Source organism: Olea europaea, chromosome 7 (genome assembly GCF_002742605.1).
Source record: "Olea europaea var. sylvestris chromosome 7, O_europaea_v1, whole genome shotgun sequence".
In the NCBI taxonomy this organism is placed as follows: Eukaryota; Viridiplantae; Streptophyta; class Magnoliopsida; order Lamiales; family Oleaceae; genus Olea; species Olea europaea.
Genome location: NC_036243.1, coordinates 12942465 through 12959746, shown reverse-complemented (window position 1 = coordinate 12959746; position 17282 = coordinate 12942465). Strand labels below are relative to the sequence as shown.

Genomic DNA, 17282 nt, shown 5'->3' with positions numbered 1-17282 from the left:
TGTGTTCCCAATAAATTTTTTTATGAATTTTATCAAAATTAACTAAGATTGAGATGTCGTCCATAACTCTTTAATTTATAAGTATTTCATTAATAAAGGAATTTTAAGATATTTGGGTGAATTTCAAACTTCAAAATAAACGTAACAAAATCAAATTTTAATTCTTAAGAATTAGGTAGAAACATATTTGAATTCATGAAAATCATTAAATTTATAATTTTTTTTTTAAATTTTATTACAATTCGAATTAAGGACACCCTGTAGCCCTTTCAATAATGCTGTTTCAACCACCACGAGACTGAGAAGCGTGCGGATGTCATAACGCTTTCATGACCTTTTTATCGAGTAAAATAATTCCAAATATTTCGTTCTTCTTGCATATATTTGATGCAATCTTGACACATCTGACTTTGGATTGCTCGGATTCGGTGTCTGATCATTTTTGAATTTTATTCTGTAAGTGTATACTTAATGTGTTAATTTTTAGTTGATTACCTAAGTGATGCTGTTTTACTTCCCCCTCTATTATTTTAGTTGGCGGGTTGAAATCAGTCTTAGAATTGTGTAATCTGCAATGGGTTTTCTTTATTTGATAAATTAATCAATTTTTTTTTCCTTTTCTGGATATTAATATAATAAATGTTGATATTCAAGACTGAAGAAATTATTGTCCTTGCTGGATTTTGAAGAAACTATGAAAGTTAGTTTGAAAAGATTAGAAATTTTTTGACTTGAATTTTTTTCTGGATTTCTCTCTTAGTATTGTTGGTTTTAATTTGATGAATTTTAATAATAATTTTAATTTTAATTTTAATTTTTTCCCTTTGTTATTCTAAAAATCTTTGGTCTTCATTACTTCAGTTCTCTAACTAGAAATGAACGGAAAAGAATAAAAGATGTTACATTAATTAGTGTTATCTGAAGACGAATGAACCAGGTTTACTTATTATTAATCTTTTTTATAAATTCTAGTTCACCGACTTTGCTATTCAATCAAAAAAATTTCTCTGTACATTGATGGCAATTTGCATTAATTTCCTGAAGATGGGATTTTCAACATTATCCTTATTAAATTCATTCAATTACACAATATATATCCATACCACTTTTATATATCTAGCTTTAAAATTTTAAAAAAGTACTATGTTCATTCCCATTACATTCCAACATTACTCTTATTGAATCCACTCCAATTTTATTGAATCCCCGTTTCTTTCTCATAATGGCTTACTCTGAACTATACTGATTTTTTAAGCTGCAATAGATTGCTTGGAATGAATTGAATATACTCCAATTGATTTAACTGGCGTAATTACGTGGGAAAAAGATGAAAAATTGTGTTTTTTTTTTTTGTAGTTTCTGAATTCTATATTCCATTTCTAACGTCGAATGATATGCTTGTCAATTTTTTTTTCTCCCTTTTTTGAGAAATAAGTGATTCAGTGAACTATAATGAAATGAAGTCTCTCTCTCTCTCAAGTGGACATTCATATGGGATGTCCAGGAAAGGATATGTAAGCATTCATGCGGCACAAAGGAGATATGAAAGTTTATAAGTTTCTGTGGTTGGTGTTTCTATTTCTTTTACTACACACTAGTCTGACGTGAGTAAGAATCTTATTTGTGTTGTCCTTTTACATTTTAATGCTGGAGCTACCATTAGGGAAAACGAGTTAAATGTTTGAGTGGTCATTGAACTTTGCTATATGTCACGACTTACTCATTCTACTTCAAAACCTTTCTCAATGGCCACTCAACTTTAGTCTGTCGAACTCCATTGGCCACTGGATGAATCCATTATTGAATCTGCCTAGGTGAATCACGATAATCTGACATTCCATGTTAAATTTTAAGTTATTTGCCACGTGAACTCCATTTCAGCAGCAGCCAAACATGCCTTTGCCTTCATTTACAAATTAAAAAGCAAAATCTCTCACCTCTTTCCCAAACATGTCTTTTCCTCCTAGAAAATCTTGATTTACTAGCAATGTTGCACCATCTATGCTACAAACTATCATTAATGATGCTACCTTGGAAGAATACCAGATGATAGAGCTTGTGCATAGATGACATACTTAAATGGTGGGGTTTCATCATTGTTAACAACACATTTTGGGTCGAGAAACAGTGCGGCTGATGTTTCTCCGTTTTGCCATACTTGAAAATCCCTCTCGAGCACAATACAAAGATAATGATAATGCTTAAACGTAGGGGCGGACCTATTAAGGGACCAGTGGGGTCAATTGCACCCACTGAATTTACAGTCAGCGCCGAGAGCATTGCAGTCAGAGAGGAAGCTTGAAGGTGATTGCACGCAGGTGGAAATGTGAAAATTGGAAGATGAAGATGACAGTAAATTTCCTCACAGTAAATGGATTAGACTATTTATTTTATTTTTTTATTTTAGGCCTTTTTCTTTTGTGTTAGGCCTCTTGTTTGAAAAAAAAAAAGAAAAAAAAAGGCATCATCCACTGGATTATGCTGGCTACTTGGTAGCGATTTTGGGAATTGATTTTTTGACCTTCACGAGAAAAGTGAAGACCACCTGTGAGAGAAGAATCAAACTTTACGTTGGAATAATGAAATAACGGTAAAAAAAAATCAATTTTTTGGGGTGAAAAATCACTCCCAAACACCCCCTAAATGTTTGTATTGTTTCTGATGTAGGATAGATGGAGGGATTTCAATAAGAAGAAGTAGTCAGGAAGAAGTTGAGAAACCAGGGGAGAAGAAGAAGAAACGGGGAGGAGAAACAGAGACAGGGTGGGAGGAAGAAGGCCAGGGAAGAAGAGGAGAAAACTTAACCAAACATTATTTCATTCATCAATTCATTGTCTACTGAAATTACAACTGAAAATCATATAAATAGTAAAAGCATAACCCTACCAGTGATGGGCTTGGGCCAAACCAATAATACAAGCCCAATAACTAGAAAAAGTAAAATAGTGCGATAATAATATAATTGATGGTGCGATAATAATATAAGTGATGTCCGCATCAATTCTTCCGGGGTGGAAGAAAAACTCGACTCTGTCGAGTGAACAAATGACAAAGAGCTACCGTCAATCTTCAATGTCTGAATTCATACCACGGTGGACGATCTTTTTGAAGAACCAAATATTTGAACTCCACAGTTGATAATAATGCAAATGGCAACTTGTCCTCAAGAACATGATCCGACCAAGGCGGACGATCCCTCATTTTAATCAAGTACCGACATTGGACTTCAAATAACAAGTACTCCTGCAACTCATCTCCAAAATCTTCACATGATTGCGTATAATGTGAAGCACAATAAGAACGTTGATCTACCCAACAATTAAAGAAGCACCGATTATCTCCATCAATGGTTAACATAACCCGTTCATCTAAAATTACATCGCAATTAGGTTTAAATAGTAAAAACTAAAACCCTAAATAGAATGAGTTTGGGCCAACAAAAGCCCAATTACATAAATAAAATCTAAAACATAAATAAAGTCCAATTAAAAAGAAATAAAAAGTAAATGTCCTCATTAGTTTCACTTTCACAATCCAATTGAAAATCAACTACCAATCAATTCCAAACTAATAGCAAAACCTACCCCAGCCGTGTGAGTTGTGTGTGAAGCAACAAAGGCACCGTACAATACAAGTGTATGTCTGCATATATATTTTAGCCCATAATTTTTGTCTCGCCCCCACTGAACCGTTATCTTGGGTCCGCCCCTGCTTAGAAGTATGATACCAAAAAAGATTTACAATATTTATTTGGCCAGCATGTTTATGCAACAAGTGTTGATGGAATTATCATTTTCAATTTTCAAAGGCACTGCTCCAGTTTGGGGTTTTTTTGGGAGGGAGAAATGTGTTTGGGTAAGAGGTGAGAGATTTTGCTTTTTAATTTGTAAATCAAGACAAAGGTGTGTTTGGCTACTACTGACATGGAGTTCATGTAGCAAATAACTTAATATTTAACATGCTACATCTGATTACCTCGAAACACGTAGGCAAATTCAATGGATTTCATTTGGTGGCCAATGGAGTTGGACGAAGTAAAGTTGAGTGGCCATTGGGAAAGGTTTTGAAGTAGAGTAAGTAAGCCATGATATATAGCAAAGTTCAATGGCCATTCAAACATCTAACTTGAGGAAAACCTTATAAATATTAGGGTTTTAGTTAATTGTGCAATCTAAAAGAATATAAAAAGGTCTAAAAGCATTTAATGAGGATAAATATTAGTGGAATTTAATTTGGTTTTATAAGTATATTTACATATGGTAAAAAATGTGTGTGTGTGTGTGTTTTTTTTTTTTTTAATAAAGTGGATAGATATATAAAAATGGTGGATGAAAATAGCGGCTCGCTTTTTATTTGTTTTCATTTCTGATCCTGCAAGTGTTCCTTTTTTCCTTTTGCAGGTGAATATATATTATATCTGCTGTTTAAGGTCTACTATATTGGAAAGGGCACTTGGGAGAGAGTGAGTGAGAGGTGCGGGTTCGTAAAACAGCATTAAGTTCTGCGAGCTTGAATCCTCTCTCGTTATCATTAATTTGTTTCCGTGCCTCAGGATTGGATTTTTAATGTTCCTATTGTCACATCTGGAAACTATTGGGATAGTGGAAGGTTTTTGACATATTAAATTAGATTGGAGCTGGTATTAATGGGTGGTGTTTGTTGCTGTTTGCGAGATGAATGCGAAAATTTAACTAATCCGAACAGCTCACTTTGTCGGAACTGTATATGCCTCCGTTGCTTTGTTCATAACTTCTTGGCTGTGGTAAGCTTTACGTTCTTTCTTGTCTAATGAAGTTAGAGATAATTCAAATTGGATTTGTACAGCACAAGGCCTTTCTTTCAGGCATGTGCACTATTGCTGTGCAGCATGAGCTTGTGGCCTTCAAATCCATTTAATCTTCACTTGTTTAAATCAGTCATCTAGGTTGGCATGTTTCCCTACAAGCACGTCGATGTATCAAATGGTTATTTGATCAGGGAAATTCAAAACTTTTGGCATATGCCTATTCAAACTTACCAGGTTATGGTACCAGTTACCACTATATTATTTGTTAGGCTGGTAGTGATGGATTAATTATCCAATTTACTTTATGGATTTATGGTTTTTTGAATCAATTAAGTACTTTTAGAGTCAGAGTTAGAGTTTCGTCAAATGCTAATGTATCCTAAATGAAATGGTAATTGATCCAGTACCATGATCTACTGAAATGCTCCTAGGGATCTCCCGTGTCATAATAATCCAAACTCTACTGAAGCTTGGCTTGGAATCATTCCAGTTGGTTTAAAATGATATATCACTCTTGCATTTTGCAGTATACATCATTGTTTCGCAGAGAAGAAGAACATGGCATTGCGTCTTCCACTCAGGGGACAGCATCTTTGAATTTGGCTTCATCACTTGATAACTCTCTAGATGATATGTACTTCTCACCTCCAAGGCCTCTGCCTTATGATGCAGATCCAAGATATTTCGGCTTGCAGCGCGATGGACTGGTCTCAAGGAGGGAGAAAGGCTCAAGTCATTCGCACGAAGAGACTGAACCATTGAGAAGAAGTGAAGTTGATGAAGAGTCTATATCTTTGAAGAACACAAAAAAATGGAATGAAGAAGGATCTAAGGAGTACAATTCAAAATATTCACTGAAGCTCTCAACAGCTAAACCGAAGACAGGTTTTGATCATGTTTATACTTCTTCAGAAGATGAAGATGTCTGCCCCACATGTCTTGAAGGTAAGAATATGGAAATTTTAGTTTTATAGTGTTTTTGTGGCAATTATTGTAGTAGGGTCATTATTTACTATATTTTTTAGTACGTAACTGTTTGCAAGTTGCAACAAACCCTGAGACATAATCTGCATGTAACAGAGCATTACGATGGTTCTCTTGTTCCTATCTGATATCATTGCTCATACAGATTTCAGTTTCCTTCAGTTAATTTGTAGATTGCCAAAACGAAACTTCTTTCATTTTTCATAGCTAAAACCAAATTTATCTTTTCTCTAATTTGGGGCAAAAGCATTAAAACAAGAGAATGCTGGCATGGCAGCATTGCTAAAGAGTGCTGCAATTCTGAAACATGGAATTTTTTAAGAACTGGGATTTCCTCTGCTTCTTTCCTGTACTTGTTGGTTTGACTTGATAGCTACTTATGGCATCTGAAGATTCTGGTTTTCTTATGGTTTGATCATCTGTTTTTTCAGAGTATACTACAGAAAACCCAAAGATTATGACAAAATGTTCTCACCATTTCCACCTTGGTTGTATATATGAGTGGATGGAAAGAAGTGATAACTGTCCAGTTTGTGGCAAGGTATGTCTCACCTTCCTATGTACTAGTTTTTTTCTAACATTAAATGCATTCATTTGCATGCTTGATTTTGGTAATGTGGAATTTATCCTATATACCTCACACTTTCAGTAGAAAAAGGTGTCTTTTCAACCCAATTCCCTTATTTTTTCCCCCCTAAACAAAGAAGAAAAAGAACAAAGCCTCTGTGTCTAATTGCTTTTGTTGTTGTGCTCTCCCTCCCTCCCTCTTGACTCTCTGTCTTCACAAGCTGGCACATGCACAACCTTTTCCTAATTAATTGTATCTTTTAGCAATTCATATACTATTTTACATTCAGTGTCTGGATAGAGCTTGTGTTATCAAACTTCTTAAACAGTCAACAAGTCTTGACTCATTTCAAATGGGTTAGGCTAACCTTGAGGAAAAAATTGTATTTCTACACAAACAGCCATTACCTATAGCTTGGTTTTGATATTCACTTATTGCCTTTTACTGGTATGATATATATTAGTCTTATTTTGTATAAATATAATCATTCTTGCTAATTTTAGTCTCTAAGTTTTGGTGGGTGCTTAAGCGCTTCCTTTTTCTTTTGTTGTTTGAGTTCTTATGAGATTGGCAACATATCCGTGTTTCCTAAGGAATTTCTTTGTTGGTCAAAACACAATTGACTCACTACTTCCCCGTGTTATGTGTTCAATATGTTCTATTTCTCCAAGAAATGACAACAATTCAAAATATTATCATACCTTACTGTCAAAGAAAATGTAAGATGCAGAGCTATTGTTTATAGGTGGGACTAGAAGTTTAGGAGGAGGATTTGTTTCCGAAGATAATGCGGCATCCAAATAAGCATATTTGAATGTGGAAAACTACCTGGAAATTCTGCTAGAAATTTAAGAAACTAGGAGCGTAGTAAAAACTGAACCGAGAGGGTAAGATTCTAGCATTTAGATGGAAAGAGTAACTGCTGCTATATATTTTCAGAAGAATTTGTTTGATGTGTTCAGATGGTGCTGTGGCTCAGCAGCAAAAACTGAATTTGGCTTATAAGGATAAATTTCCTTGAGATATATTGTACTTATCAGATGAAGTTCTGGAAATTGAAAAAAAGTTACATGGTTATTTTATTTATTTTTGAACTATGAAATATGAAAATTTCTGTCATCTTATATTATGTTTGACTACTCCAACTTATATTAAGGCAAGTAAACCTTTTGACTGCATGCTGAATTGGATTCGACTGGTGAAGTTGGATATTTTTGGGGCTTGAGCACACAGTTAGCTACATAAGCTTCACCTGAAACTATGTTGGAAGCCCTTTTAAGGTGCCATTGCCAATGCACAATCTCACTTTGTGAGCATGTCTGATATAGAACGAATAACAAATAAAGAAAGAAGAAGGAGAAGGGAGGAGAAGCGAAGGGGAAACCGAGAGGAGAACACAGAGAGAGGGAAGAAGGGAGGAAAAACGGGGCTACAGCCACTTTATTATTCAATCAATTTATCAACTGAAAAATAACAATGTAAAATAGATTTAAATACTGAAAATACTGCAAACCTAGGGCCAAGCCCAATACACAAGAACATAAAAATAAAATAACCTAAGTCCAACTAAAATAATTAAAACTGGGATGTCCTCATCAATTCTCCCGGGGTGGGAGAGAAAACTCGACCCTGTCGAGTGGCTATATCACCATAGGCATCCGTCAATCTCCTAACCATAGGCTGAGTGGCTGGGCAAGCTTCTTCCGGCGTCTGTAGAAATGTGTCAGTGGCGGTCTGAACCTGATGTCCTCACCAACTCCTCTCGGGTGAACGAGAGGCGATTTGGGCCAATGAAGATCCTGCTGACTCCGATAAAATTCTAATAAATCTGGATTCAATTGCTGTAGTGTCTCCCTGGTGATCCATGCACAGTCACAATCTGGTCGACCAACCCAACGAACAGGGAAGTGCTAAATCTCTCCATCATTAGTGAACACAGTTTCTTCATCTAAAATAGTATCAATTTTTTCTTTGTGTGCTGTGAGAGATGATAGTGGGTTAGAAGGGGCCAAAGAATCAGGATCAAGGTCCATACAAGGAGATGACAGAGGAACATCTGAGGGAATGAAATGACCTTTATAAGCTACAAGGTCCTCAACATTGAAAGTAGAGTGGTAACCTAGGTGTGGTGGAATGTCAACAATATATGCATTTGGACCAACCTGCTTTAAAATTTTAAAAGAACCAGCACTACGAGCTTGCAATTTGGAGGCAGGTCCATGTAGACGTCGCTCTGGCCTAATGCGAACCATAACGTAATCCCCAATGTTAAACTCAATATGTCGTTTGTGTAAATCAGCTTGGAGTTTATATTTTGCATTACTAGCTTCAAGTTGCTTATTGATCTCAATATGCAAGTCACGAAGATGTTGTGCAAATGTTTCGGCTGATACTGACACTCTAGCGTGTGGGGACATAGGGATGAGATCTAACGGTTTCCTAGGCTTGTACCCATGAACGGCTTCAAATGGACTCATACTTAGTGAACGATTTATGGAGCTATTGTACGCAATTTGAGCTACAGGAATGATCAAATCCCAATTTCGAAGGTTTTCCCGGACCAGACAACGTAATAGGTTACCAAAACTTCGATTAACTACTTCAGTTTGACCGTCAGTCTGAGGGTGGTAGGTCGTAGAAAATTTCAATTTGGTACCCATCTTGTGCGCACAAGTTCTCCAAAAATGGCTAGTAAAACGAACGTCCCTATCAGACACGATGGTCTTGGGAAGCCTATACAATTTGACAATTTCATTAAAGAATAACAGGGCAACCTTGGACGCATCTGACGTTTTGCTACAGGGGATAAAATGAGCCATCTTTGAGAAGCGATCGACAACCACAAAAATGGAGTCATGCTTCTTTGGGGTGCGTGGAAGTCCTAACACAAAATCCATACTAACATCTTGTCAAGGACAATTAGGGACAGGGAGAGGGGAGTATAGACCTATGTTCTGCTTCTTCTGCTTATTCAATTGACAAGTGTTACAAGTACTAACGATCTTAACCACGTCTTTCTTCAAGCTAGGCCAATAGAATTGACGTTCAACTTCCTCTATGGTCTTATCACGTTCAAAATGACCGGCTAACCCACCCGCATGAATTTCCCACACGATGAAATCTCGCACTAAAGTTCGAGGGATGCACAATTTATTGGCTCTAAAGAGATAAGCCTCCTTAAGTCGGAAGCCATCTGTGGCGCTTGATTGTCCTCTTTGTAAATCGAGAAAGATATCTTTAAAATCGGGACACGCCCCGTAATCCTCCTTAAGTCTTTCAAAACGATGACCTTGACACTCATGATCGACAAAAGGGAGATACGACGACTTAACGCATCAGCTGCTTGGTTCTCTATGCCCTTCTTATGTTTTAAAACGAATGAATAGGTCTGCAAATATTCAACCCAACGACCATGCCTAGAACTTAATCTTTTTTGGGAGTTGAGTTAACGGAGGGCCTCGTGATCTGAATAAAGGACAAATTCCTGGGGTAACAAATAGTGGCGCCAATAGCGCAAAGCCTGTACCACTGCATACAGTTCCTTATCATAAGTGGAGTATCGCTGTTTGGCCTCATTTAACTCCTCACTGAAATAGGCAACAGGGTGACGATCCTGACTTAAGACTTCGCCTATACCTACCCCGGAGGCGTCACATTCAACTTCAAAAACTTTGGAAAAATCGGGAAGACGCATGACAGGGGCCTCCGTCATTCGTTTCTTGACTAACTCAAAGGTCTTAGCCGCCTTTTGTGTCTAATGAAACTCTCATTTCTTCATGCACTCCGTAATAGGCGCCATGATAGTGCTAAACCCCTTAATAAAGCAACGGTAAAATGTAGCTAAACCGTGAAAGCTTCTAACGTCATGAATAACTTTAGGCTCAGGCCAGTTAATAATCGCCTGAACCTTAGCAGGGTTAGCGGATACCCCTATCGAAGAGACAATGAACCCCAGAAAAACGACCGTGTTGGTGAAGAAAGAGCACTTCTTGACGTTAACATATAGATTAGTTGCACGAAGGGTAGATCAGACTTGTGTGAGGTGGTCAAGGTGTTGCTCCTTAGACTTACTATAGATGAGGATATCATCAAAGTAGACAACAAGAAACTTTCCCACGAAAGGTCGGAGAGTTTGTGTCATTACTCGCATAAAGGTACTTGGTGCATTACTTAGCCCAAAAGGCATGACCAACCCTTCATAAAGACCATCTTTCGTTTTAAACGCGGTCTTCCACTCATCACCTGGGCGAATTTGAATCTGATGGTATCCACTCTTCAGATCAATCTTCGAAAAGATTGTGGCACCAACCATCATGTCTAACGTCTCGTCAAGTCTAGGAATGGGAAAACGATACTTCACCGTAATCCTATTGATCGTGCGACTATCCACACACATCTTCCAAGAACCATCCTTCTTGAGCGTCAACAGGGCGGGGACAGCACACGGGCTTAAACTCTCACGAATGAATCCTTTATGAAGGAGGTCATCCACTTGCCTTTGAAGTTCAGCGTGCTTGGTAGGATTCATCCTATAATGAGGCAAATTTGGGATGGAGGCTCCTGGAACGAAATCTATGGCATGTTGAATATCCCTTAGTAGAGGTAGATGATCAATAGGTCCTCCAGAAAGACGTCTCGAAACTCTTGGAGGACCGATAGGACTTCAACAGGGCTCTCTATTGTGGAGTGTGATGGGACCTCCATGACCATCAAAGTGAACACAACTGAGTCACCAACAAGTGTACGCTCAAATTCCGTAGGACTAATGATGTGCAATCCCTTTCGTTCTACACTTTTCTTCGTTCCCAGTGGGCCAGCAGGCTTCGGAGGCAGTGGGTTAAAGTGAATCTTCTTTCCATTAAACACGAAGGAGCAGGAATTGGATCGACCATAGATGGTTACATCTAGGTCAAATAACCAAGGTCGTCCCAAGATGATGTGCCTGACGTCCATTGAAATGACGTCACACCATATATGGTCCTTATACTTTAGAAATTGGATAGGGACTAAACAACGCTCCTTGACAGCTATGGAGGAGGTATCAACCCAAGAAATGCTGTATGGCTGAGGGTGAGCAACAGACTTCAACCCTAGATGGGATACAGTAGCCATCGAAACCGCATTAATGCAGCTGCCACTATCCACGATAACTTTACAGCCCTTGTTAATCTTGATGTAAGTGTGGAAGATGGCATGACGGCGCCAACCATCAGTATCCCTAGGCTGGGTAAGAGTTCAACGAACAACACCGACTCTAGGCGTATGTGGGAGAAGGGGACTAGCCTGAATACAACCCAAGAAGGTATCTTCACCATCCTCCAAGTCATTAAACTCTTCTAACTTAGGCTCATAAACCTGATCCTCTAGTGGCTCGTCAACTATACCTTCATGCTCTTCCAAAGCTAGGGCTCGGTTAGGACACTTAGAAACAATGTTACAAAAACCCTTACAGTTGAAGCATTGTAAACGAGAGGACGTTCTTGAAACCTTAGAACCTCTACCTTTACTATTCGATGTAGGGGTAGTATTAGAAGGAGGAGGTCCTAAAATAGATTTAGGGGATGGAGTGGATGCAGAAGAGGTTGCAGTGCGGGAGTCACTACGACTTCTATACGGTGTCCTAGTCATTAACTCGTAATCCCAAACGAAAGAGTAGGCATGGTCAAGAGTGGTGACACCTCTAAGAACAAGCTCACGTCTAAGATCATCCCGTAGGCCTTGCCTAAACCTACTCAAAGTCATGACTTCATTCTCAAGGACCTGACATCTCATTCGAAACTCGTCAAACTGAGCAACATATTCGGTTACAGGTCGACTTCCTTGCATAAGTGCGTTCCATTGATCCAGCAAGTTGCCCCTGTAAGATTGAGGTAAATATTTTTCTTCAAGGCGACGCTTCATTTCATCCCAGTTCTCAACAGGGGGAGCATGGCGCCTCTCTAGGAGGTCCTCAACACTTTCCCAAAACAGTTGAGCTGTGCCAGTTAATTTCAAACTGGCAAATTGTACCCTCCGATCTTCAGGGGCCCCATACCAGGCAAAGAAGCCATCCATATCTCTAACCCATTGATTGAATACACTAGGATCTAGACAACCATCAAATGTAGGGGCATCTAACTTAATATTTCGAAAGAGGCGCTCCTCATGGCGAGGGGGAGATAGTGTACCATGACGGTGATATTCCCGTTCGCGTCCACGAGCTTGATTTCCTTCCCTACGATCATGTCTAGCATGGTATCAACCACCTTGAGGACGACGATGTGGTCTATTAATGGAAGCGTCAGAATTTTCAGCCTCAGTTGAGGATTGGGTTGGGTCAAAAGAGTTTACCCTAGCGGTTAGGGCTCTATTCTCCTCACGAGTAGCGGCTAACTCAGTTTGGACAGCCGTTAATTGATTTTGTAATTGTGCCAACTGTCGGGTGATAGCTTCAATGTGGGAAGGGTCCATGACAAGGGTACTAGAGCTAGAGGCAGTAACGCGACCATTACGCAATTGCATACACGGTAACACAAACTAGGTGAAGTGCCTACTGAGATTAACAACCAACGAGTGCCAGTAGGGAAAATAGTGACCGAAATTTATCTATTGTTATTATTGTTATTTTATTTTATTGTAGGGATTACGTATGGCCGGATCGCAAGTTAATACTACTAATGCCAATAAAATAAAAAATCAAAGGTACGAATGCTAGGTCTAGTCACGTGGGGTAAATGAGTGAACAATGGGTCGGTTCGTGAATTTTAATCCAATAGATTTAAGGCTAAAATTATCAAAATAGTAGCAACACAAAGAATTAATTGATGCAATTCTAAAATACAGTAATAGTGTCACTAAAAATAGATAAAAGCAGAGGCTCCCTGAGTTTAGTTGGCCTGAGTCGTCCTAGCGTCGAATGCCTCCACTTTCTGATCTGTTAAGCACTGAGATGCCAAGATAGAAAATTCCATGTTCGTCGAGGAAATAATGTACCTATAAAAGAATGTCATGAAATTCTCAAAATTTAAGATTTTTTATTTTTTATTTTTACTCTTCCTTTTTTTACGTTTTTATTTTTTATTTTTTAAATCATACAAAATTAGAACAACAAAATAATAAATGAGCTCATTTCACAAATTTGGGCCTAAACTACACTCAAAATCTCAATCAAGCCCAGACCCAAGCAATGACTAATAAATCCAACCCAATTGAAGTCAAGTCCAAACCCAAGTAATACAAATAAACAAGCCCGATTGAAATTAAGCCCAAACCCAATTGATAACCAATAAACCAACCTGATCAACTAATAACCCAATCAAGCCCAAACCAATAACTCATAAACCAACCCAAGTGAAAGCTGTGGAAGTCGGCGTCTGGGAGCTGGCCGACGAGGAGCGTCTCAACGATGTGGGGCGCCGGCTTACTAGTAGAAGTCCGAATCCGTAGTCAGAGAGATGGTTCCGTTTTTGGTTTTGGATGAAGGTAATATGTTGGTCGACTGCGGGTGTGGGTGTCGCGTTACGATATTATTGTTTTCGGCAGTTGGGCTTGGACGGCCATTACTGGAACAGCCGGCAGTTGATTGCAATTTCAGTGCGTGAGTTGGGGAGGTGATGGTCACAGGTGTAATTGTCGTGCAGCAGACGTTTTGAGTTTGAAGAGGCAGCGAGAGTAATTGTTGATTTGGGGTCGGAATTTGTAATTTGGGCGGAAGGTTGTGGCCTTGACGGTTGGTGGTAGTTTCTGGTGATGATGGTTTTGGATTTTGCAGTAGCCGTGACGAATTGTAGCAGATGGTTGCTGGGGATTTGGTCAGTGTATAGGTAATAGGTGAAGACGACAACAGGGGTGGACTGTATATTTGATTAGGTTTTCAGTATATGCTCCAGTAAGCAATTTTAAGCAGCACCTTAACGAAAGAAACCAGGTTTTAGCTCTGATACCAATTTGATGTAGAACGAATAACAAAGAAAGAAAGAAGAAGGAGAAGGGAGGAGAAGAGAAGGGGAAATCGAGAGGAGAACACAGAGAGAGGGAAGAAGGAAGGAAAAACGGGGCTACAGCCACTTTATTATTCAATCAATTCATCAACTGAAAAATAACAATGTAAAATAGGTTAAATACTGAAAATATTGCAAACGTAGGGCCAAGCCCAATACACAAGTCCATAAAAATAAAATAACCAAAGTCCAACTAAAATAATTAAAACTGGGATGTCCTCATCAATGTCCCAGTCAACTACTATTCGCAGAAACTTTTCTCAATCTTAGCTGTTAAAAATAGCGAAATGTATATTAGCAAGTTTTCTCAAACCCTGCTTTCTATTTGTAAATTTTAGATATCATTACTTCTTTCGAATTGGTGGATTGACTAGTGAAGGATGATATTACTCTCTGATAACAACTTCTCATTCACCTGGCCTGCTGACACCCCCCGCACCCTTTTCTGGGTATATGGATTTGTACCTTACTTGCATTACTATGCTATGGTTTATTTGGCTCATGAAAAATTTGCACAATTCAAGAAATTTGGATTCCTTATCAAATCTGAAATCCCTGGGAGAGGTTTATTCTTTTGAGGCTTCACAAAATAGTTTAAAGCTAATGGTGATTGCTTCTTTTCTAAGGCTTTCTCTCTCTTGCTATGTGTGCGTGTGTGAGCATATCTTTGTATCTCATTGGGGCACAGCATAAATTATTATGTCACTTTGATGCTAGGGGACCAAAAGAAATAAATAAATAGTTTTTTTTTTTTTTTTTTTTTTTTAAATAAAAAATCCTACCGTGCCTAGGTGAGGGGTTTGGCATTTACCTACTTCGTCTATTGATCAAAAAATTAGTACAAGGAGGCGGACATGCCAACCTTACTTCCTGAAGTACAAATGAGAGGAGAGAGAATTTTGCAGAAAATCAAAATATGGGAGATCTACTCCCATTACATAAGATCATTACAGGAAATATGAACTTGGAAGTAGTACTTCTACTATGGAAGATCAGTCTATTAGAAGGTTGGACTGGCTCAAGAGGACTCTTAACAGCATAGACCACAATAAAAGGCACACGACAGGCACGAAGCAAAATCCCTTAACAACAAGCTATACATGCTATCTAGAAAATGCAACACTTAAATTTTACACTAGGCTGGCTATATATATGCACTATACATACACTTATATTTGCATTTGCATATACTAAATGATAATGCAACACATAAAATTTTTATACAAGGCTAGCTATAGTTATGAACTATATGTACACTTACATTATATATAAATTAAATTTAGTTATAAGCATGTTCATTATCTATGCTAGATGTGTAGGCTACCTATCATTCTTTATACAGCAAAGCAGTATATTAGCTCAAACCTAGAGTACACACACCAAAGCACACATAGAATGCCATCAGGCATTACCTTGAACCAAATCCAGCAATCATTTACCGCATTGCCAATCTTAAATGCCATCGGAATATGGACTCTCGCTCTTTATTGTAAAGCACATCTCGCTAGTTTTTTCCTCCATGCGCAAGGAAGGTATTTCCATGACATCTTCCAAATCCTTACAGTACATGAATCCTTCATTAGCCATTCAGACTGCAGCTGCAATACCTCTCTGCTAATATAAGTGACAGTTTCTCCAATTTTCTTGCGAATCTGTAAATCTCTTCAAGTAAATACAGAACATCCCATGACCCATCAGCTTCTGCTTTTTATTATTATTATTATTATTATTTTATTTTTAACAAGGTTATTCACAGTTAGGGAGTCTAATTCCACCAATAGATATTGAAAGTTATGCTATCCACATATTTGTAATCCTTGATTCACTGCCCTAACCTCAGCAAAAGAACTGTTGAACGTCACACAATATTCATGAAATGCAATTATGCAAGCATCATTTACTGTTATGGTCTCTATTTAGCCTTCCACCCCCTCCCTCTCCAGAGTTAGACTCTTTACTAATACAAAATTTAAATGCAGTTTTAGGAATAACTAAGAAACATAGACATGAAGACATACTTGACTTCGCACACAAACTCGAAAATTATCTGAAATAATGGTAGTATACAACATACTTGGAACATGTTGAGTAAGGAGTTATATTGTTGTAAGACGTCCAATATGACTTGTTCTTTTTGAAATTGGAAAGTCTTGTTGAAGAGTTGACACGATGAGAGGACAGTTGCAATCAAACTATGGTTCTTGGAACAGTGAGAGTAAGTATAGTTACAGTCGAACTATGATAAAGATCATCTGACATATACAAGGCCTAAAATTTTTACCAGATTGTTCCTTATCATGTTGTTATGTATCTATAAATGGTCTCTGATGTATCTAATTATGAGATTATATGCAAGCCTGGTTTGATTGTGAAAGAAAAATGGTAATCGTCAACCATATTTTGGATATTTGTTTTCTTGCATTTGTAGGTGATGGCATTTGATGAGACGCCTTGATCTTCTCTCTCCCCAGCCTTTTACTTGTGGGTGAAAAAACAACAAACAGCAAGAGAAATAACAAATCGGAATCTGGAAGTTTAAAGTCACTGTGAATACTCCATGTTAAAAGTGCCTTGTATAGTGATATTGTCCAGCATAACCATGTCTGAATACGTTTTATTTTTTCTTTCCAACTGCTTTCTTTTTGTGTAATTATTGTATATCTTACAAGGAAAGAGTTTTTAGCCCAAGTTTAACCAGCTGGATGGTTACATCCATTGTATTGACAACTTATTTTGCGAACTGTAAAAAATTGTACTAAATTAGCTTGTGATGAGGTGGGAAATTGTAGTTATATATCTTTCATATCTAGGTAAAAATCACTGTTGTCATAAGCAAGTTTTATTTTAGCTAAGCACTTCCCTTCTCTAACTTGATACTCTCAACTTTTATTTATTTATTTTTTGGTTAAATCACCAAGGTGACTTCTTCTTCTTCTTCCTTTTTTTTTTTTTTTTTTTTTTTTTA

General features: G+C 37.8%; 1 protein-coding gene across 6 annotated transcripts; it reads left to right on the top strand.

Annotated features, from left to right (window-relative positions):
* The first annotated feature begins 304 nt into the window (after window positions 1–304).
* On the top strand, window positions 305–17120 carry LOC111397039 (E3 ubiquitin-protein ligase At3g02290-like). Of its 6 annotated transcripts, none has more exons than XM_023023721.1 (7): window positions 305–456; window positions 1436–1565; window positions 4401–4473; window positions 4553–4762; window positions 5314–5731; window positions 6202–6311; window positions 16746–17120. In XM_023023721.1, the coding sequence occupies exons 4-7, from the start codon at window positions 4646–4648 to the stop codon at window positions 16770–16772; spliced, it is 672 nt and encodes a 223-aa protein (XP_022879489.1). In that variant the 5' UTR covers window positions 305–456; window positions 1436–1565; window positions 4401–4473; window positions 4553–4645; the 3' UTR covers window positions 16773–17120. The 6 variants fall into 6 exon arrangements, with proteins under 6 accessions (XP_022879489.1, XP_022879487.1, XP_022879488.1 ...); XM_023023719.1 differs by having other exon boundaries at window positions 1436–1604; XM_023023720.1 differs by lacking the exon at window positions 1436–1565.
* Window positions 17121–17282: the final 162 nt, after the last annotated feature.

Coding starts and splice junctions, on each gene's coding strand:
- LOC111397039 (XM_023023720.1), top strand. CDS start 4,646: ATGGGTGGTGTTTGTTGCTGTTTGCGAGATGAATGCGAAAATTTAACT. Junction 5,732..6,201: donor CTGCCCCACATGTCTTGAAG/GTAAGAATATGG, acceptor CTGTTTTTTCAG/AGTATACTACAGAAAACCCA. Junction 6,312..16,745: donor ACTGTCCAGTTTGTGGCAAG/GTATGTCTCACC, acceptor TTGCATTTGTAG/GTGATGGCATTTGATGAGAC.